The following is a 21093-nucleotide window of genomic DNA, read 5'->3' on the forward strand; positions in this document are numbered from 1 at the left end:
CTGGGCCTAAAGATACCGCACCGGATCGCGGGGCGTGCGGCGCAGGCCTCTCGCGGCTGTGGCGGCCGCAGGGCCCGGCTGCGCACTGGCCGGAGCCGCTTGTCCCTCAGACACGAGGTGCGAGGAGCGGGCCCCGGCTGTACGAGCCCCTGCTCCCCGCAGCGGGCACATGTCGGCCCGGGCGGCGCGGTCCTCCTGGGCTGCAGCGCGGCGGGCGGCCGCGGGGGGGCGGCCGCGGCGGGGGCGGGGCGGGGCCGGCGGAGCGGCCTGCGCGGCGGGAGACGGGAGGCCCGGGCCCGGCGCAGGATGCCGTACGCCAACCAGCCCACGGTGCGCATCACCGAGCTCACGGACGAGAACGTCAAGTTCATCATCGAGAACACGGACCTCGCGTGAGCCCCGGCCGCGGCCGCGGGGGGCTGCGGGGCCCGGGACGGCCCGCGGGGCAGGGAGCTGGGCAGGGAGCAGAAAGCGGGGCAGGAGCTTGGGCTGGGAGCCGCAGGCCAGGAGGTGGGATGAGAGCAGGAGCCAGCAGGGTAGGGGCCCGGGGGTCAGGATCACTTGTGGTCACACCACACGGCTTCCAAGCAGCTCCAGAGCCCAGCTTTGAGCTTTTCCCCCTAAGCAGCCCCCGGGTGTTTCCAGGTGAAGCTCTGACCCAGGCACTGGCTGCTAACGGGGCAGCAGCTTTAAGAGGAGGGTCTTGGGAAACGGCATCGTTGGGGCCCGGGGCAGAGCTGCGCAGACCTAGGCGGCCGTGGAGCAGCAAGCAAACAGAGAGCCGTCAGCTGCGTGTATTTGGGGCAAGCCTGTGCCTGGCTCCCTTGGTAGACACTGTGTCGCAGTGGGGTTGTGACTCTACCTTGGTGCTGATCTCGCCTGCAGATGTAGCTCAGGTTCGCGGCACTTCGGTGTAATTTTGCCTGCCCATCTCCCACAGGCAGGTGCCAGCACTCATTGTCTAAATGCCGGTTTTCTTCTTCATTTCAGGGTGGCGAATTCCATCCGAAGGGTGTTCATAGCCGAAGTCCCCATAATCGGTATTTCTCCTCTAAGTGTTCGGTTGCGCGGTCATGAACACGGCCCTTTAGGCTCAGACTCTTGCTGGTCACTGCTGCTGTGGTTCCTGGTTGTCCATGCTCCCTGCTTTAAACTCCCCTCTCCCTATTTCATCTGAGAACAGGCATCTGGTGCCCCAGCTACTGCTGTTTAGTTAGTGCTGCTAGATTTAGCACACAGAGCTTTTTGGGGGCCTCTGAAGCCATCATTACAGGAGTAACTGCACCATGAGCTCAGTGGGTTATTTCACTACAGTTCTTTGATTGCTTCTTTCCTTTTTCTCCTGGTTTACAGCCATTGACTGGGTCCAAATAGATGCCAACTCCTCTGTGCTCCATGATGAGTTCATTGCGCACCGGCTGGGTGAGTGCATCTTAACCTAAAGGGAATTCGTCAATCTTCCTGGCCCACAGGAATGATTCTAGAGCGTCCTCAGCCTGAGCACTCATGCGCTGCTGAGGGGATGCGAGCAAATTAACTCATGCTCATTTCTTTTTCTGATCTGTGATATGACCTGTGTGTTGAGCAGAGATCCGGGTTTTCCGTTTCCCATGGAAAAACTGAGAAAACCATGCATTCCCTGATTTTATTGGAGAAAACGTGGATTTCTCTTTTTAGCAGAGAAATCTGCGGATTCTCCGCTTTTGCAAAGAGCTCTGGCAGGCTGGCACAGCTCCAGCCTGCAGGAGCCAATTGCGGAAAGGGCGGGAAGTGCCCAGCCTGGCCCGGAGTGGGAGGGAGAGTGGGGAGGGCAGGGCCTGAGCCTCTGAGGCAGCCAAGGCCAGGCTCAGGCTTACACTTGTCCTTCGCCCCTGGAGCATGGAGGTAAGTGGGGCTGTGGGGCAGGGCTGGGGAAGACGGCGCCACAGCCCCCAAGCCCCACTTACCTCTAGGATCTAGGGGCGAAGGGCATGGCTCCGCAGTGGCAGTGCTTGCCCGCAAAGCCCCCCCCCCCGCATGCAGATGCCACCACAGAGCCGTGCAGCTGGTTGCGGGGCATGCTGCCGAATGCAAGCCCCCCATTTCACCCCCCGGCCAGGCGGCACATATGTGGCCTGCACGTGGTGGTTGCCCCCACACTGCTGCTGCTGCACCCTGCGCCACTTGCCCACAAAGCCATTCAGGCGACTGTGGGATAGTAGCACAGGGTGCAGTGGCAGAGTTGCGGTGGCAGCCTCCGTGTGCAAACCTCCTGTGTGGCCCACAGAGTGGCACCCCTGCCCTCGCCCCGCGGCCCTGCTCCTGGGAGTAGGCACAGGGGCACACTCCCTGACTTCTTGATCTATTCCCCCAGCACCTTCCCTTTCCCCCGCTGTGCCCCTCCCCTTCCCCTCACACACTTACCTGCTGGGGTGGGTGTCAGTGTCTGAGTCTGGGGGGCTGTTGGGAGGGGCATCAGGAGGGCTGTTGAGACTGGGGGGAGTGCGGGGCACCAGTAGCACTGGGAAGGGCTGTGGGGGGGCCTTTAATTTTTATCACAGGTTTTGGGTTTTTAATCAGAATTCGCAGTTTTTAATCGGAGAAAACCAGGATCCCTGGTGATGAGACTCCGGGAGCCTTTCATCTCTGCTGTTCCCACTTGGAGTGTCAGGGTTCCTTTGGTAGTACTTATTTGAATGTTTCCCAACCTTTTCCAGCCCAAGGTATACTTACATTAATAAAAACTTTCTGCGGCACACCTGTTAAGGCATTCCCCATCCTCACCTGTTGTAGCTCATTGCCATGGCAAAATTCTGAGGCACACCTGTTCATTTCTGATGGCACACTTTTGTGCTGTGGCACACTGGTTGTGAAACACTGACTTATTTTATGGCATCTTTTGGGCTTTCCCTAATGGTCTTCTCTGTCTCACCAGGTCTGATCCCTCTCACCAGTGATGACATTGTGGATAAGATGCAATACTCCAGGGTGAGTTTAAGGATATTGCAAGCTCTCATTGACAGGAAGGTGGTGGGACATAGTGGCCTGATGGCAATACAGATTTGTGTTGGTAGAGTTTTGGTGTGGTTTTACCTAATAAAAAATCATAAATTCTCTTATAAAAACCTCCAAATTCGCGACTAAAATGAAACGCCACTGTGTTTATATCTCAATTGAACACAATGTTTTATTCATATATTTACAATTTTAAATCAATTTGAAAGCCTATCAGTGCCTCAGTCACTATAGTAAAATAAGTTCCAAATACCTATAAATTTTGGTATTTGATTTTGGGCTTTTTATCATGGAAAATCAGAGCTCCCCCTGACCCCTTAGCTCACTAGGATGCAGGTCCAAGCCCCTTGCTACCAACCCACAGCCCCCACCCCTGTTGGTGTCCCTCATTCCCCACTCACAATCCCCTGGGCCCTGCTGGTGCCCCTCACTCACCATTCATAGTTCCCCGGCCCTGCTGGTACCCTTCACTCTCCAACTATAGCACGCTGGGTCCTGCTGCCACTTGTGGGGCATGCACCCCCCCACCCCCCCGCCAGAGTGGCCCCCAGCTGGGGCCAGGGACCTGGGTCTGCAGCCTTCTGCTCCAGCAGCAGTGCCCAAGGCCTGGTTGCCACCTGTGGGAGGCAGCAGCTGCTGTGCCCTGAGTGGGGATCCCGGTTCCGCCTCCTCCATGAGCGGCCCAGCCAGAGCAGAGCCCTCATGGCAGGGGCAGGTGTAGGCTGCCTGCTGCAGACTCGGGCAGGGCCAGGTCCCCACCACTGTGCACACTTCCAGGTGAGCAGGGGGTATGTGCAGGGCGGGCTGGGCTCCGGGTCCCTGCCCTGCTGCCTTCCTCCAAGGCCAACACAGCCCAGTGGGTGGGACCTGGCATGGAAGGGCCAGGCAGGGAAGCTTGTTGCTTCTGCTGTGAGCCCCGTGCTGCCCTGGTGACGTGCCCCCTGCCCACCCCGGAGCAGCAAGGGGCACAACCCCATGCTGGTGCTCCAGGGAGGGCAGGGGGCACGTTGCTAGGGCAGCACAGGGCTTGCAGCAGGGGCAGGAAGCTTCCCACTCAATCCCTGCTCTGCTGTGCCATGCCGGGTCCTGCCCACCAGGCTATAGAGGGCCCAGGAGAGGTCAGCAGGGCGGAAAGCCCAAGCCTGCAGCAGGCACCCTGCCCTGCGCACAGATCTGGGGGGCACATGACCCCCCACCCCATTCCCCCGGGAGCATGCACAATGGCAGGGAGCCAATCCTGCCCCAAAAATGAGCTACGTGCAGCCCTGTCCCACTTCTCGCTGGGGCCCTGGAGCTGCGCATTGCAGACCCAAGCCTCAAGCATCACCCAGCTGGGCAGGAGCAGCCCCAGCCCTGCCCAACTCTCCCTATGGGGTCCTCAATTCCCAGCCCACCACTCATGCAGGGGAGCTGCTCTCCAGACTGCCTGGCGGCCATGTGCATGTACGTGGCGCCTGCTGCCTGACCACCCTCCCACTCCCCGTAGCCCCTTGCAGGCTGGAACTCTACCAGCCTGTAGAGAGCTTTTTGCAAAAGAGCAAAATCCTCGTGTTTCTCTGTTTAAAATGAAAAATCCACATTTTTCTCAGTAAAAGAGGAAATCCTTGGGATTTTTCTGTTTCTCTGTGGGAAATGGAAAACCCGGATCCCTGCTGATCATGACTCCTTTCCGGGTCTCCCTAGGATTGCACATGTGATGAGTTTTGTCCAGAGTGTTCTGTGGAGTTTACCCTTGACGTCCGGTGTAATGAAGACCAGACTCGTCACGTGACATCCCGTGATCTCATCTCCAACAACCCCAGGGTTATACCAGTTAGTACAATGCTCTCATTGCTAGTCTGTCAAGTCTCTCTATCCTTTCTACAAACAGAAACAGCCAGACTCCTACTGACAATGTCTCATTTATATACTATGCATCCTTGCAATACGTTAGTGTTTCCTAGTCATCTTCCCCTCCATATCAGGAGCACACACCATTAGATCAGCCACTACCATTTTCTTCCTCGATTGCCTCAACTTTACATCATCTACACAGCTTCCATTGGGGCTGTCTTAAGCATCTCACCTTCAGAGGGGAATTCAGCTGCTCATGATCACTGCATTCTCAGCAATGCTAGTTAAAGCAGTAGCTCAGCTGTCATGTCAGTGCCGTGTGGTTCTTGCTAGGCCTGAGAGAATCCAAATGGAGTGGATTTGAAGAGAGAGAGTGGAGTGAGTCCTCATAATATTACAAGTTAAGGAAACTCCATAACAGGCTGCATCAGTAACTTACGTGTAGCCCCAGTGGACACAAAATAGAGCCAGACCGCAGCTGTGTTCCTGTTTAAAACATAGTTCTGGCCTGTGGACACTGCTTTTTCTCTGAGCAGCAATGCAGCATTGATTATGCCAAGGCTACAGTCCCCGTAGCCTGCAGGCTCAATCTGTGTTAGAGGAGCTCTGTGCTACACTACAAAACTCTACAGGCTACATTTAGCCAACAGATTGTACCCTTCCTTGTTCATCCTATACAGGATAGCCCACGGGAAGAAATACTAATCTGGCTGGCCATTCCTTACTTAAATCACCAGCCTTGCTGAAATTACCCTAATTATTCACCAGAGTTCAGGGGGCTCACTGAATTTGTAGTCCTTGCAGTGAATAACTCATTAGAGACTTATTCTATTTGTAATGACTGGCCCCCACCCAACCTCCTCTTTTTTTGATCTGTACAGGTGACATCCCGAAGCAGAGACAATGATCCAAATGACTATGTGGAGCAGGATGGTAAGTGATTTTTCAGAGAAGAGCTGCAGAAAGAAATTGATTTTTCTTTTGAGCTGTTTGAACCAGGCCACTAGTTCTTTGACCTGGTGGCAGTTGCAGGTGTGGGTCTGACTTCTGTGGTTGATCAAGAAACACGTGTTGATGGTTAAAATTTTTGCTTCAGTCAGCAGATAGGAACCCTGAATTTACTGCTAATTTGGACTTAAAGGGTGTCAGGAGGGTTCATTCTGGGCCAGAGGTTTCACTTATGAGTGGGTGATACAGCAAAGATGCCAAAGTTTCTCTTGAGGCCAAGGGGGTGAATCATGTCTGTGTCCATGCATACAACATCCTTCTCATTTTGGTGAGTGTTGCAAGACTATTTGGAGGCATGTGTAAGCCCTTCTAAGACCAAACGATTTCTGGCTTCCGATAAGATCCCTAGTGTGCTAACAACTCTCCAGTCATTCCTGACTGAAATGCCAGCATGCTACTGTGTCCTTATTTCTCCTTTGCAGCTGGTCTCCCAAAAGCATTGACTTTGTGTATGTCTTTCTCAGATATCCTTATTGTCAAGTTACGGAAAGGCCAGGAGCTGAGATTGCGAGCCTATGCCAAGAAGGGCTTCGGCAAAGAGCATGCCAAATGGAATCCCACAGCAGGAGTGGCCTTTGAGTATGACCCAGACAATGCACTGAGGCACACGGTGTACCCCAAACCAGAGGAATGGTATGTTCTGATTTAAGTGTAGCATTAGGACTGACTGATATTTGAGTGCCATGTGTGATTGTCAGAGGAAATGCTCTATATTAAGTGCACAAGAACCCCACATTAATGTAATACCATGACTGACGGTTCAAAATTATAAGTCAGGAGAAAGAAAAGGTAGGGGTCCTGCAGTGCCTGCATTGTTCCTCCAAACAGAGGGGCTAGTGCAGTTAATGCCATCTTTAGTTTGAGATATTTAGCATGGAACAATGCCTAGACTTGTTTGATGTCTTTGTATCTCCCTTTCTAAATACTTACAGGCTAATACACTTATGTCTGTTATAAACTAATTTCCTTTCACATCATTTCCAATAGATATGTTCTAATCCCCCAGGTTACTCAAAATAAGGGTTTGCAAGCAATGTGCCAACCTCTCACATGCAAAGCTCTTCATCTAGTCTCTGTTGTCATTTTGTTTGTCTGTGCATTTTATATCCCCTCTACCTTTACCACCTTCTTGGCATCTTCAGCACCTTCTTGGCTATGGTTTTTCCCCATTCCTCGTCCTCTTTCTGACTCCCTCACACTGTGTGCCCAGGGAAATCTGTTGCTCAGGGTGTGGAGTATCTGTTGCCACCCAAGGCTGAGCTGAGTGCAGTTGCAGGAATTAGGACCTTGAGATACCACACTGCTTCCTGAAGCCCTGCATGTTTGAGGTGCCTCCATAGGAAGCTATATTAGAAAGAACAGCAGGGTGCCTTCTAATGAGCCAATTGTCACTTGATCTGCAAGCATGGCAGGTGGTGGGGGCTGGGAGGAGGTGGAGGAAGCTAGATTCTTTCAATAATGTTTCCTATGTTTTTCATCGTCTCCTGCACCAGGTATGCTGGCACTCCCTGTTCTAGGCACAACCTCTCTCTCAGGTGGAGAAGCTCTGGCATGTATCTTTGACCATGATCCAGGGTAGAAGTGACATACCCTCATGTTGGCTTGTATCAGTTGGAGGCATTGTGTCCTGCTTTCATCCTTGTTCTGGATTTCCCTTAGATGGAGTTCTCTGCCTCTAAGACAGCTAAATTCACTTACTTCATTCTTCCCCCTTTCATTCAGCTGTCTGATGTCTGTGCCTTGGGTCCTAGCTCACACAACCAGACACTGCTGCTCAGGCTGGGAATGGTCAGGTGAGGAGGAGGCCTCCTGTCCTTAACTTACCTGTTCTGTTTGATTTCAGGCCAAAGAGTGAATACTCTGAAATTGATGAAGATGAGGCCCAGGCGCCCTACGATCCTAATGGAAAGCCAGAGAGGTAAGATACGGGATGCCAGCCAAGCCATAGCACTGCAAGATGCAGACAATTTCCAAACCTTACCTGAAGTGCCTGGGCATTCTGTCTGAAGTGATGTTGGCCCCATTGACTTCTCAGAACAATTTGGCAGGCACCTGAGGGATTTAGTTACAGCCTACTGGAGGGGTGGGGGTTGGGTCCAGCACTGGCAGTCCTGCCTCTCCAGGAGACCAATCTCCTTGTTACTGGGGAGTGAGAACCATAGGTGTGGCCGTGTAGGCCTCAGTGATGTTCTCAACTCAGATAAGAATGAGTCTTCCAGACTATGTATGGAACTAGAGTTCTTTGGTGGAGGGGTTTCGGGAAGTGGTGTTTTGGGGTGAACATGGAGGTTACAGTGTCATCATGGGTTTGCTACAGGTGGTGGAAATGGCACAGAGGTTGGAAGAAGCAATTAACAAATGTCTAATGTAACACAAGCCAGAGGATAATTTTTTTTACTTGTCTGTCAGGACAGGATGAGAAGCAACGGGGTCAAGCAAGTGCAGAGAAGTAGTGTAGGTCATGTATTAGTTGCACAAATACATTCTTAAGAGCAATAAAAGGAGTCTCCAAAGGGGGTCTGTCACACTGACAGGATACTTGAAGCCAGGAGGGGGAGACTCTACTGAGAATAGTGAATCCTGTCATGATGCAGGAGAAAGGGTTGATTTAAGGGAGTTCAAAATCATGTGGGCTTTCCAGTCCAATGAACCATTTGCTTTAATGGTATCTCCATTTCCAGCACTGAAATTACTGCAGTACAAATAATAAATAGCAGCGGCCAGAGTCACTGTCTTACTGTGATGGGTTGCCTGGTAGCTGTGATCAGCTAAAGAAACTGCTGGACAAAGATCTCTAAAGTGATACGCAGTAGCCTGTGAAATCGCAAGCCACATTGTAACCACCAACACAGATATGACTCTCTTGCATAGGACTGATAACCAGATGGTGAGTAGGCAGGGTTAGTGCTCAGAGGAGCAGACAAGGAGATAGATCTTTCTACACTGAAATACAACAGGATGGAAATGCATTGCAGGGAAAAGTCTCGTTTGCTTTCCCATATGATGTCAGATAACTGTTAATCCCCTTGCTGATCTCAGGTTTTATTACAACGTTGAGTCCTGTGGGTCCCTGCGGCCAGAGACCATTGTTCTCTCTGCACTGTCCGGACTGAAGAAGAAATTGAGTGATCTCCAAACTCAGCTGAGTCATGAGATCCAGAGCGACGTCTTGACCATAAACTGAACCCAGCCCCTTTCCAGGAGATTCTCCCATTGTGCAAAGTTACTGTATTCATGCTGCTGTCTCTGATCTGGACTGCCTGTAGCCTTCCTTGGAGTGGGGCTGTTAGAAGCCCTGTTGCTTCTTGGCTGAGCCTTTCATCTTAATCCCTTCAGCCCTTTCCAGCACTGAGCTGTCACGGTGCAATGTTTATGGACACTTCTGTCTGCCTCCCAGATGAATCTGCTGTAATTTTTAGAACCTGGAGGCCGCTCTGGCTAGGAGTGAGGCTTTCCAGCAGGGCACAGTAGCTATGCATGCAGATCTCCCTGACGAGAGCTATACCCATTGTTTTTTTCAGTCCCGGAGAGGAGAAGGGGGCTTATGTATGAATGACCCTAGTTCTTTGCTGGACACTGATCATATGTCAGGCTTTGGAAACATGTACTCTGTTCTGTGGCTGTCAGAGACATAGCCCTCTCGTTTGTGTTTGTGACTGTACTGAATAAAGCCTTTTTCTTATGTTTAGCCATCCCTGAAAGCTTGTCTGAGACTGCAGGAAATGTCACGTCATTTACTTCTCTCTAGCAGACATTAACTTAATAAGGTCTGCTTTGGAGGGAGTGCTGCTCTCTGCTGCTGATTGCTGCTCTTGACATTATCTCCTAAGGAGACCAAACCCTCCTCCAGTAGCCTTGTCATTTAAACAAAAATGCAGCACACTGTATAAGTAAGCTGCATATGTTTGAACAGAGCTGAGCTGCTGCAGAAGGCAGTGCTCCAAGGGAGACCATACGTGCTGAGGAGGCTTAGCTTTATTTAAAGACTCCTCTGGAGCAGGCTGTACGCACAAGCTTTACATCAGGGAGTGTGGTGGATGGCAGTCTGTCATCAATAAACCACTGGTTCAGTCAGCTTCAAATACATATGCAGCCCCTGCTGTTCTAGGCAGCCTGGGATTTGGGCTGGATCTTAAGCACGTCTCAAACTGCTGCTAGTTCACTGGCTGAATGTTTCTGGAAGCTCCCTGCTCCCCCCACCACCATCACCCAGCAATACTTTAAGACAAGCTTCTAACAACATTTTCTTTCTCTGAAGTGCTTTCAGTGAGTGAGCTACTTTTATGAAGGGGGCATTTCCAATGCTGCAGTTCTCATATGCTCTGTTGGGCCTACAAGAACATGTACCTATTACCTAGGTAACAGGAGACTGGCTGATTCCTGGTAACGCATGTGCAGAACTGGGTCTCCACTACCAACACTGCCTGTCTTCATAATTCATACTGTTGAATCAAGAAGGGCATCTATGCTGCCCTTGGGTTTTTGCGGCTGCTGGGCACTCAGCATGCCTGGGCTTTTGGGGCTGCTGGGCACTCAACAAATCACCAAGGCTTCTGGGAGTTTCCTTGGTGGCTTGTTATGAAGGCCCACTTCATCCTAGCTTCTGTCCCTATGGAAGGTGAGACCAAAGCCCCCTGACAAGGGTGTAGAAAGAAACACCAAGGGACCAACCATTGGAGCTCTTAGCACAGCTTTTGTAGTTTGGTTCCCAGCCTATACTATTGCAAATCTCTGCTGCCTCAGCCATACTAGAAATGTGTCCCTTTCCCTGCTTGGAGTCCAGCCTGGTCTATTGTTCAATTAAATATAAATGGATTTTTGACAAGCAGTAGTTCGTGCTGTTCCTAGGAGAAGAAATGGCAATCATGCAAGAAAGCAGATAAAACAGGGGTGGGCAAAACACGGCCCATGGCCTGGATGCGGCCTGCCAGGCCATTCTATCCGGCCTGTGGGGTCCCTAAAAAACTTAGAAAATTAATATTTATCTGCCCCTGGCTGCCTGTCATGCGGCCTTCGATGACTTGTCAAAACTCTTTGAGCAGCCCTCTGCCCGAACTAATTGCCCGTCCCTGAGATAAAACTAAGCTTGTTTTGAGATTATCCAAAAGCAGCAGTTAGGACCAAAATTAAATGAAGATCTTAATTCATTTATTATCTAGCTTTACTGTAAGCATGATTTTTTATTACATATATGACACTAGGAGCTTTCAGAATCTCTCATAGGATTTGACACGTCTCAGTAATTCTCAAGTCCTTTAAAATGTTCCTCTTAGCTTGTATTCCACAGCGCAGAGGGCTTAATTGTGGGACAAGGATGACTTTGCTGGCCTTAGTCCAGAGAGGGTCCCTATACCTAAGGGACTCCCTTGGAAAATGCCAGCTCTTGGTTTTCACTATCTGACAACAGGAAAATAATAGAACCGTTCTTCTGTTGCAAAGTATTCAAGATCCCAGCAGGTCAGACTGTATCAAGACCCTGGCCAAGAATCACTGCCCTAGACAAAGGCATATCCACAGAGTACATTAGGTAAAGCAGCAGTGCCACACATTGACTGCATCTGCTCACTACCTTGAAACAGCCCCCTGCTGTCTGTTTCCAAGTGGTGCTAAGCCTTCTGTCTTGCAGGGAGCAAGCCACTAACTTCCTGGTGGGACAATGGACTGAGGTTTGGGTGAATGGGGAGGTAGGTGTGGGATGCAAGTGAGAAGAAGGAAGTTATGGCCTTTTCTTTCCCCTTTGAGGTATAAGTGCCAGCTCACTAAAAGGAAGGAAAAGCCAAACTAGGTCTGTCTTCTCCCCTTACTCTTACAGTTTCATTTAATTTCATTAGAATTGCTGGTGCAGTAGCTCTTCACACAAAGCTATGGGTTAGTATTGCCCTCACAGCATTAGGAAATGTCCTGTGATGATCAAGAATAATGGCAGGACAAGCTAGACAAATGCAAAGCATCCCTCCCAAACATCCAAGGATTGTGGACAGACAGGCAGGAACAGTAAGGTTCGTTTATTGAGCAATTCCTTTAAAAAAAACAAACCCAAACAAAACATTTTTGGCAATAAATGCTAAATCCTGTCTTTTCCTGGCTTAACTCACCTGCGCACTGTGTAATCCTGAGACAGCCTAGCTTCCTCTTGCTCCAGTTCAAGCTTTTACCTCTCAGCATTTTTACAGCTCTAAGCTTTCTGTCTCCATGCCAACAAACATCTGGGTTATCCTACCAGGAGACTGGCCCAAGACTTGGCTTCTTGTTTTACACTTCAGAGACAAAAAGTCTCCCTTCAGTTGTATTTTAAAGGCACAGGGCCACATCCCCAGCTGCCATATATTGGTGTGACATTGTGGGAGCCATGCTGCTTATGGCAGCTGAGGATTGCATCTTCTGTTGTTTGAATGAAGCACAGATTATACCCTAGTGCCTAAAGTGGAAACTAATATCCAGGGCAATTGTGTGACAGCCAGACTGAAGTTTAGGCAAGGAAATGACAGTAGGTTACATCATCTCTGGCCTGTGAAAAAGTACAAATATTAACTCACTTTACTCACTGTACCATAGAGTATGGGGGCTAGGACTGAACTCATCTGGTTCCTGTTGCTCCAGATAAATGTCACTGGGAAAAGAGCACTGCACTTAGTGGTGTTTGGAACAGCAATTTAGACAGTTGCTGGTCCTATCAGGTCCTAGGACTTTTCCAGCATATTTGGTTGGAAGGTCCCCACCCTCTTATATATCATCTACACAGAACCAAGACACAGTATTTACAGGTGATTCGACCATAGGTTCCTACAGTTGTGAAGCTCCCAACCCCAAAGAAACAGTACCCTTGAGCTTTTCTTTAAAAAAAGACAAACACAGCAAAGGAAACACCGAAGTTTGTACTGCAATAAAAAGATAGCCCTTCTTAAAAGGTATTCAATAAATAGTAGAACTATAAAATCAATTGCTTTTGAGTTTATCATATTAAAACCAACTTCTGTGTGCAAGGTGTTTCACTGATTCTCATTTCAGTTACCCACTGGTATCAAATGAGGCAGGAGAGCATATAGGCTGGAAAAAAAAAATTGGCCTCCTGATACTAAGCAGCCCTCTGAACACTAGCTTTGAGACACAGTTGGATTTGTAATTGGAAAGAAAATGGGGCTTCCTCCATCAGCATCTACAAGGAAGCGACAGTGACGAGGGGCCTTGGAAAGATGAGTATTTCTGATCAATCAGTCATCTCCCGCCAGTAGAATTTCAAGTTTGGTGTGACAACAGGCAGGATGCCCCCAGGTGGAACTGGACCAACCTGGGGAGATCAAGCAGACCTACCTCCAGCAGTAAGCCATCCCTAAAAGGTTGACTCTGCCAAATGGATAGATGGGGCAGTTTGATTTAGGCAGTAAAAAACAATGTTGGAGCTAGGATGACTCCATGGCCTTTCCCACTTGCTGAGGGCATCAGTTTTGTTCGCAGCCAGTGCTAAAACCAGTCAGCCCTCACATACACCCCATTGCATGGAAAAATAACTGGCTTGTAAATGGGAAAGCTATGCTGCAGCTGTTACTAGGATCTGAACAGAGGGCATGTAGATAATCAAGTGAAACACCTCCCAGGCCATGGGCTCAACCAGCCTCCCACAGCCAGGTGAAAATCTTCCCTCCAAAAGCCAGGGGAGAGTTTGTGCAGAAGTCACAGTTCAGAAAGAAAACCAGTTTCTCCTGAGATGTCACAATTCTCCTGTGTGGGTGTGGGTGTTATCATCTTCAAGAAGTGCAAAATTAGCTTGTTGCTTAGGCTTGTGAGTACTTGTTCCTCTCTCCAAGGAAAAGCTCTAATGGGTTCAGGAAGGAACTCTTTTCTTCAACTTAGACAAGCATGTGGGATGCTTGAGTACCTCTGGCGCCTTTAGGAAGAGGCCAAGTGAGAACGAGACTTTCTGAACCATCCGCTTTCTTGCCAGTACTTGGAGTACCACTGCAGCACTCATTTGCCACTGAACAATTGCCCTGAACCCCTCAGCCACTTGAGAAAACAGTTCTACATGGAGCCATGCTGAGGAAATCGTGGGGCATTTCTTTGTAATAGAAATGCTGTTTTGACTGTGGGAGGCCCCATGACACCACCTTGAAAAAAGAAAGACTCTCCCAAAAGACTTAGAAAATTCTAGTGTCTTCCCAAAGTCTCTTCAGTGACTAAGGAAGTTGAATTCATGTGAGAAGGAAAGTCTCTTATTATAGAATATGTATAAGCAATATATATTTATAAAATAGTTAAACATAGAACGAGTCATCTTCTTCCGAAGTGTTGCCCCTTCACACGCAGTCCGGTAGAATGGCACAGCTGGGGCTATCTCCTGGCATAGGAGAATGCACCTGCTTCAATGCAAGTCTTGCTTTCTCACTCTCTCTCCCTGTGGCAAGGAGCTCCATTAACTTCTCCAAGGAAGGGGGAGGATTCCCACATCTTCAACACCCTCAGGAAAGGAGGGAGGGGGTGCTGGAAAAAACACATGTCTCCTACACTTCAGCACCCCCTTTCCCCATGATGCCAGGCCACTAAACATGGTCTCTCCACCAAGAGAAGGGTCACTCACTGAGAAGCAGACTGAGACTCTTTGCTCTCATTTTTGTCGCTTTTGGAGGGCTTTGGCTTCAGCAAGATGAACCTATTCAAGAGGTCAGTGTCCGAGCTGGCCTGGGCCCCCGAGTACGCTTCCCCTGCAGAGAAACCAGACTTTTATACCATCTTATTTTGTAATAAAACATAGGAACCAAAACCACACCCCAGACTGCCTCCCACTGATGAAGGAGACTAAATAATCTCACAATGAGTGCTCCTGCACCATTCACCACTGAGCTACCTACTGGGAGAGGGTGACTAGTAGCAGATGGCTCTGACACCCAGCCCAGTAGCCCACAAAAAGAAGCTGAGGTTGGAGTGACTGAGAGGGCCTCGCATTAGGCAGAGCTCTCCCTACACTCGTCACAAGTGCTCCCTGTCAGGTAAAGGATTGAGGCAGGAAAAAGCAAGCTATGTACAGGGCCTATGGAGCAGTAAGCAAGCTCTAGGAGATGAGGTAAGTGCTTGGATGAATGCAGATCAGGTGACTGAAGCCCAGGAGGTAGAAGGGGCAAGGAAAAGCATAAGGCTGCTGCTCTGATGGTCTCTGGAGAAACTCACCAGCATAACTGGAGGATTCTGCGATGTTCTGCGAGCCGGTGATGTGGTGCCAGTAGGCGCTGCGCGGCAGCATGGTAGTGGGCGTGCAGGGGTAGGAGTAGTGCTCTGTGCCCTTGTTCAGCAGCTGGGGCAGAGACACAGAAAAGGGAGGGAATGTGTGAAAACATCAGAATGGGAAATGCATTGCTTTCCACTATATTCTGGAAAATGCAGTTAGGCTCCTGAGAGACATGAAAATGAAGGGATCTGCCAGATGTAACTGTGGGATCCAGCATCAGATCCCATCACACTTTATTGCCAGTGCAGGGGAGCCTGGGATCATGATCCTAGGTTCCCCTTGCACCCACAAGTAGCAAGTTCCCACAGCAGGGAGCCCTGTCAGCTCAGGTGGCTCCCAGCCTCTGGGGTGCACTCCACAGCTAGAAGCCCCAGCCTGGCCACACATTCAATTAAAGGTATGATAGGAACCAGTCACAAAGGTATTATTATACAAAAATGTGTAATAATTTGGTATCTTATTCTTTGAATTGACATACCACAAATTGCCTTAACGTGGTTAATCACATCTTACATGTAATGTGTGCCAGGGGCCCTACTGTCTGGCCAGTACCAACCTTTGCTGGCTTGAGAAATAACAAGGGTGAGATAGGACTCCTCTACCAACAGCCCGTGAAGTCTGAAGGTATCTGATCCTGTCAGGTGAGGGGACCTTCCCTTTTGTGTCAGGTGGCTGGGATCAGGAAAGATCAGACTCTCCTGGATTAATTCCTTTTACTGCTTACAGACAGAAAATCAAGCCCTTGGCAAATAAAGGAGCCACACAAAGCCCTCCCTCCCCCAAGTCTCTGAAGTGGGAGGGAGACTTGGCAAAGGACTGGAGCACAGGGCTGCAGCACTTCCAGATTCATCCAGAAGCAAGTGGCTTTGGAGAGGATGAAACCCTCCATGCTGTTCCCTAAGGCAGGCACAACAGGACTGGAGATCTGCAGCACATCCCCCCCTCCCGCCAGGAGTAGCAAGGGAACTGCAACCAGCCTGACAAAGTCATGCAGAAACTCAAGAGTGCTGTGACCTAGGCAGGAGCAAGCACATTTTCAATAGGAGGAGCCAGCTGTGAGGTGAGACCATGGCCTGCTCCATTACAGACCCTAAGCCCTGCAAATCAGAGTGGTCTGCAGCTGGAGTAATTAGAGACTAAATTATTAGTGCTCTTCCAGCTAACTAGGCTGAAGGATGGTTATTGCAAGGAATGAAATGCACTTGCAAAGAATGGTGGCAATCTGCAGGGCTTGGGGAAACAGCATTTTCTAAAGGATAGCATGGACATGCAACAAACAAGCTCAGATGCTTTAGTTAAAGATACGTTGCAAGGCTTCCTTATGGCAAGTGCTATCTTTTTAGGAAGCAGCAAAACCCTGCTAGGCAGACAGGACTCTTGCTTGGGTGGCACCACTCTTTTAAGTGGCAATATCCACCCATGTACAAGAGCCCACAGAACAGACCATTCTCACGGGTGGGTAGAGAATGTATTTCCTTTCCCCCAACCCCTTGCATTGCTTTTATAGTTCAACTAGCCAACTGCCTGTCAAGAAGGGGGGGGGATGTGCCCCCCGCAATCCGGGCCCATTCCCGGCTCCCCACACCCACAGCGGCAGGGGAGGGGAGGGGAGCAGTGGGCCCCAGCTGGGAGCAGTGGCAGCAGGGGGACGAGGCCCGCTCCTGCACTCCCCCGCAGGGCCGGGCCAGCGGTGGGGGAAGGGGACGAGTGGGCCCGGGCCTGATGCGGGGGAGGACCAGGGCTCCGTGACAGGGGGAGCATCGGGTCCGGGCCGACCCGGCGGCTGGGGAACGGGAGGGGCAGGCTTGGGGCCGAGGGCGGGGAGTGGAACCAGGCCCAAGGGAGGGGAGGGGGGAGGCCCACTCCTCCCTGCCGCGTTAGGCCGGGCCCACTTCCCCCCCCCCTCCACCGCCGCAGTGGGCTGGCTTCTCCCCCGGCTCGGGCTCGGTCCCACTGCTCCCCCACCCCCGCCCTGGCTCACAGCCCGCTCTGCCCGTTCCCCCCGCTGTTGGCCAGTGACCCGGCCCTCCCCCGCATCAGGCCCGGGCCCACTCCTCCCCCCACTGCCACCACGTTGGGCCCTGCAGGCGACAGTGGCGTAAGTGGGGAGAGGCAGGCCGAGGCCAGAGCGGATGCCCCCCCCGCATCCAGACCCCGCTCCCCCACCACCTGGAAGGAGTAAGGGGGGCGGCGACGCCAGCTCCGATGGCCTGCCCCCGCGCCCCTCCCCATCGTCACAACCTGCGAGGAGCGGGGCTGGGGGGGAGACAGCCGTGCTGACCTCGCCCTCCGGCCCCCCCGCTTCCAGCCACTCTGTTGCCCCCGCCTCCAGGGGGGTGGGGGGCTGGCCTGGCCTGGCCTGGCCCCCCCGCGCTGGCAGCTCCTGTTGGAATGCTTGTTTGTCAGCCAATCAGAGCCCGCCTCGGGGAGGGCGGGACGGACAGACAGACAGACTTGGGCTTTTATAATATTAGATCATTCAAACTTGGTAGTGCTGTCAGGCCTTTTTGCAAGGGCTTCTCTCTGGTGCTTGGCACTTGGGTACCCGAGGCACTCGCTTGTCTGGCCATACTAAGTGGTGTGCTCTGTAGGGGTTTTACCTGGGGTTGATAGTGCCCTGCTGGGTACCTTCAAAACTACCTCATAAGAGCACTCAGTAGTTCCAAGCTGAGAGGTGCCCCTGGGAAGTTGTTAAGCATAATGCTGAGGTTGTAGTTAGTGTGGCCTTAAACACAGACTTAAACTGAGGAAACAAAAGGGTTTAGTCTTTGCTGCAGCCCCAATTCAAAACACATGTTTAAAACATGTCCTTTGCTTTGAATTCAAAATTACTTGGTACCTGAAGTCCTTCCCTGGGTCAGCACTTGTAACATGACCTCACAGGGATCAATCTACAGAGCACATGAATAATAGGGCCACACTGTACCTGATCTCACCATGTTAGTGCCTTGTCTTTGTACAGCAAGACTTTCTGCTGCTCTTCTCAAACTGAATTTGCACATTTCTGCCAATACACATCAACAATGCCTCTGAGGACATGAACCCATCCCCCTACTCTCTACGCCCAAGGGCTCCAGTGCCAGGCAACTCACCCGGACGTTCTTCTCCATCTCCAAGAGAACCCTCTTGTGTTGCTCTGCGATAGCCAGGGTGGCACTGTGTACACGCTGGTAAATCTGCTCTCCTTCCTGGGTCTGGAAGGTGTACAGCCCCTCCCCTGCATCACACATCCTGCTGAGCGAGAGGATTATAAGAGCTTTGTGCACTGCTCCAGTATCTACATTGTGCACTGCTCTAGCATTGCACATCATAAACTAACAGCCCAAGTACCACATGCCTCAAGTGTGGTCACAAGCCATTTCTACAGCTTACCCACTTGCATGTTACAAATATGCATGTGCGCTACTGCCCACATGCACCTCAGGTACACTCACAAATACGCTTGTCATTGAGGAGCCTCATTGACCCTCACTTGCACCCCAGAATACTTAAGATAGGTCTTTAGTGATGGGACTGCAACAAAGGTGGAGCCAACATCCTCATTTTTTTGTTTAATCAAAGGATCCAGCTCAATATTTGCAAGTGATATCCTTTTCTTCACAGAAAACAAAGCAGTTTTGTTCTATGGACTGAAGAGCTATTTTTAAGGCATCTGTCAAAACACGCAGGAATGCTTTTCTGCAGATATACTTCAGCTACCAGGTATCTTTCCACATTTGAGCTGATGGGACATGAAGAAGGCACTGTCTTCTCTTTTTTCAATAATAAAGCTACATCCGGGTGTATTTCTATTACTCAGATTTTAGTTCAATTTTGGTCGTTCAATAAGGACTGTGGTGTATTTTATTGAACTTGAACCAAAATCTGTTTGGTAGTATTATTTACACTGAAAAAGGCTAGTCAGGAGTGGTCAAAATCAGGTTAAGAGGACAATTTTTTTTTTAGGAATTCTTCTTTTTCCCATTTTTTTGAGTAGCTCTTATAAAATTCTCTCAAGATGCTCAACTGTCCCAGTGTTTCTTGGGCTCCTCTCATCTGGCAACAGCAGTGTCAATAATTACTTATTAACTACCCAGTAACAAGCCATCTGCTTTCATTGGTCATGCTCCTTTTGGCAGGTTTCACGTTAGACGGGGAAGTCAGGCCCTGATATTAACTGTCTCATAACGTGGCACTGGAGTGGAACAGCGAGAAACATCAAAGTCAATTTTAGATCAGTCATTTCTCTCCATCATTCAACCATGCTTAGTCCTCTGTACAGCAGAACAAGAAGCCAGCAAATACAGTTCTCTTGGATAGCCAGGACTACACAGATATCATGCATTCTGCTGGATTGACTGTTCAGAGGTGTCAAACCACTGCTGCTCTGGATGGTTGCAGATGTGGGGGGAGGTGCTTCAGCACTGTTCAAAGTCAGGCCTATATTTTCCAACAGTGGATCACAATTTTTACATTAGTCTGAGATCACTTGGAGGGGTTTGGTTTTCAGAGAGTAGGAGGCCAGTCCTGTAGGAAAACCATGGCCTCCAAGGCATCTTAAGTTGGGCTTCCAAAAAACTCCTGTGGAAAATTTAGGCCTTTCCTCTTTCCTCAGGCTAAGGGCCCCCCAAAAAAGACATGCATAATAAAGGCTTCTTTTAAAACAACATATGCTTAAACTTCTTAGCAAAAAGCCCATTTCCCAAGTAACAACCATCTCAGATAAAACTCTAAAGCAGTTATTCTCAACCACAATGCCATGGCACCCTGAGGTGCCTTGAGATCCTTTCAAGGGTTCCATGGGGTGCCATGCAGTGTTGGCACTCTTAGGTGTGCAAGCATAATTCACTGGACAAAACCAGAGTTTTGAAATAGGAATCCACAGTGTTAAAAACATCCTGCCCTGTTGTGGTCTTTCAGATTTTTTTGGCAAAGAAAAATTGCTCTATTTTTTCTGTAGCCAAAAAGAGAGTGAAAACTAAAAGCTGGAATTTTCCAAGGGGTTTCCTGAGGTTAAAAAGGCCGAGAACCACTTCCCTAAAGGAATCCTGGTCCTGTGATCAGCTTTTTAAACTAATGTAAATGTAACACTGAAGCCAACTTCACCAGTAGCCCCACAGAACCCCTATTATCCATAGCCCTGCAGGCACTCCTTCAGTAGCTTAAGTGGGTTCATTGCCTTTAAAGAAGCTGAAACAATCTGAGGAACAGCAACAGAATCTTTGTTTAAATAAATAGTCTGTTTCCTCTTAACTTTAAGGAGCTGTGACCCATGCCAGGGAGCTGAGGGATGCCTGCCCTGAAATAGATCACTCATGCTCACAGAGCAGACAGGACAGGATGCTTGCTCCCTGAAGAACTGCAGCCAGAAGAAATAAGCAGCTTTGGTTGCAGTGACACCAGTTCAAAGGCCCTGGGGGTAGGCTGTAATCTGCGTGGAGAAGAGATGTTTTTCCTCCTCTTTCTAGAAAAACCCAAGGTGATGAGTCAGTGGGATGAAAGGGAGAGATCATGTTTCTTTTCTCTGTGGCTGGTAATTAATTTAAGTCTCTAATAGTCAGGCCTGGTCGATCCAAATTAGTTTACAAACTATACTGATATGAACCTTCAAGGGGGAGGAACATGGGTGGCTTAGGGAGGTCCTGCCACTGCCTGTGGATTTCTAGGGATCCCAGCTCAAATCCTGCCACAGGCTGTAATTGAACAGAGTCACCATCACTATGGGATTGCCCCTGAGTAAAAGGTTTGTCCCTGGCATAAAACCACTACACAGCATTATATCTCCTCCTTTCTATGCAAGGGAGGACCAGGGCAGGTCTGGATGCAGGTCAGATTGGAGGTGCACAAGCACAAAACATGAGGGGTAAACCTATGCAGTTCCTATCTCTTGCAGTCCCTCACTTCTAGTTTCCTCAAACACATGCACAGACATATTTCTAGCTGCCTAGGTGCCTGGCCTTCTTGCAACCCATCTACTTAGCCTCACAAGCACCTGAGGCACAAGAGGACAAGCAGAGCCTGTATGGCCCTGTCTGACTGTACAGCCTAAATGCCCTCAC

At 50.0% G+C, this 21093-nt stretch overlaps 2 protein-coding genes across 9 annotated transcripts in view; one reads left to right on the forward strand and one right to left on the reverse strand.

Annotated features, from left to right (window-relative positions):
* The first annotated feature begins 262 nt into the window (after positions 1 to 262).
* Positions 263 to 9523, forward strand: POLR2C (RNA polymerase II subunit C). Its single transcript, XM_006261662.3, has 9 exons — positions 263 to 392; positions 991 to 1040; positions 1354 to 1422; positions 2915 to 2967; positions 4678 to 4806; positions 5709 to 5760; positions 6300 to 6468; positions 7679 to 7753; positions 8875 to 9523. Exons 1-9 carry the CDS (start codon positions 307 to 309, stop codon positions 9017 to 9019), a joined length of 828 nt encoding a protein of 275 aa, XP_006261724.2. The 5' UTR covers positions 263 to 306; the 3' UTR covers positions 9020 to 9523.
* Positions 9524 to 11825: 2302 nt separating this feature from the next.
* The window catches only part of DOK4 (docking protein 4), a 47326-nt gene continuing 38058 nt past the window's right edge, over positions 11826 to 21093 (reverse strand). For 4 of the 8 annotated variants that reach the window (XM_019497263.2, XM_019497258.2, XM_019497261.2 and 1 more), the window contains 4 exons: positions 20358 to 20498; positions 18148 to 18286; positions 14998 to 15121; positions 11826 to 14534 (listed from right to left, as the gene is read on the reverse strand). In XM_019497263.2, coding sequence (XP_019352808.1) covers positions 14407 to 14534; positions 14998 to 15121; positions 18148 to 18286; positions 20358 to 20498 — 532 coding nt within the window. In that variant the 3' untranslated portion in view covers positions 11826 to 14406. Of the gene's footprint in view, positions 14535 to 14997; positions 15122 to 18147; positions 18290 to 20357; positions 20499 to 21093 lie in introns of all 8 variants that reach the window. The other 4 variants (XM_019497264.2, XM_019497265.2, XM_019497266.2 and 1 more) reach the window with 3 other exon arrangements.

Source organism: Alligator mississippiensis, chromosome 10, assembly GCF_030867095.1.
Source record: "Alligator mississippiensis isolate rAllMis1 chromosome 10, rAllMis1, whole genome shotgun sequence".
Lineage (NCBI taxonomy): Eukaryota > Metazoa > Chordata > Crocodylia > Alligatoridae > Alligator > Alligator mississippiensis.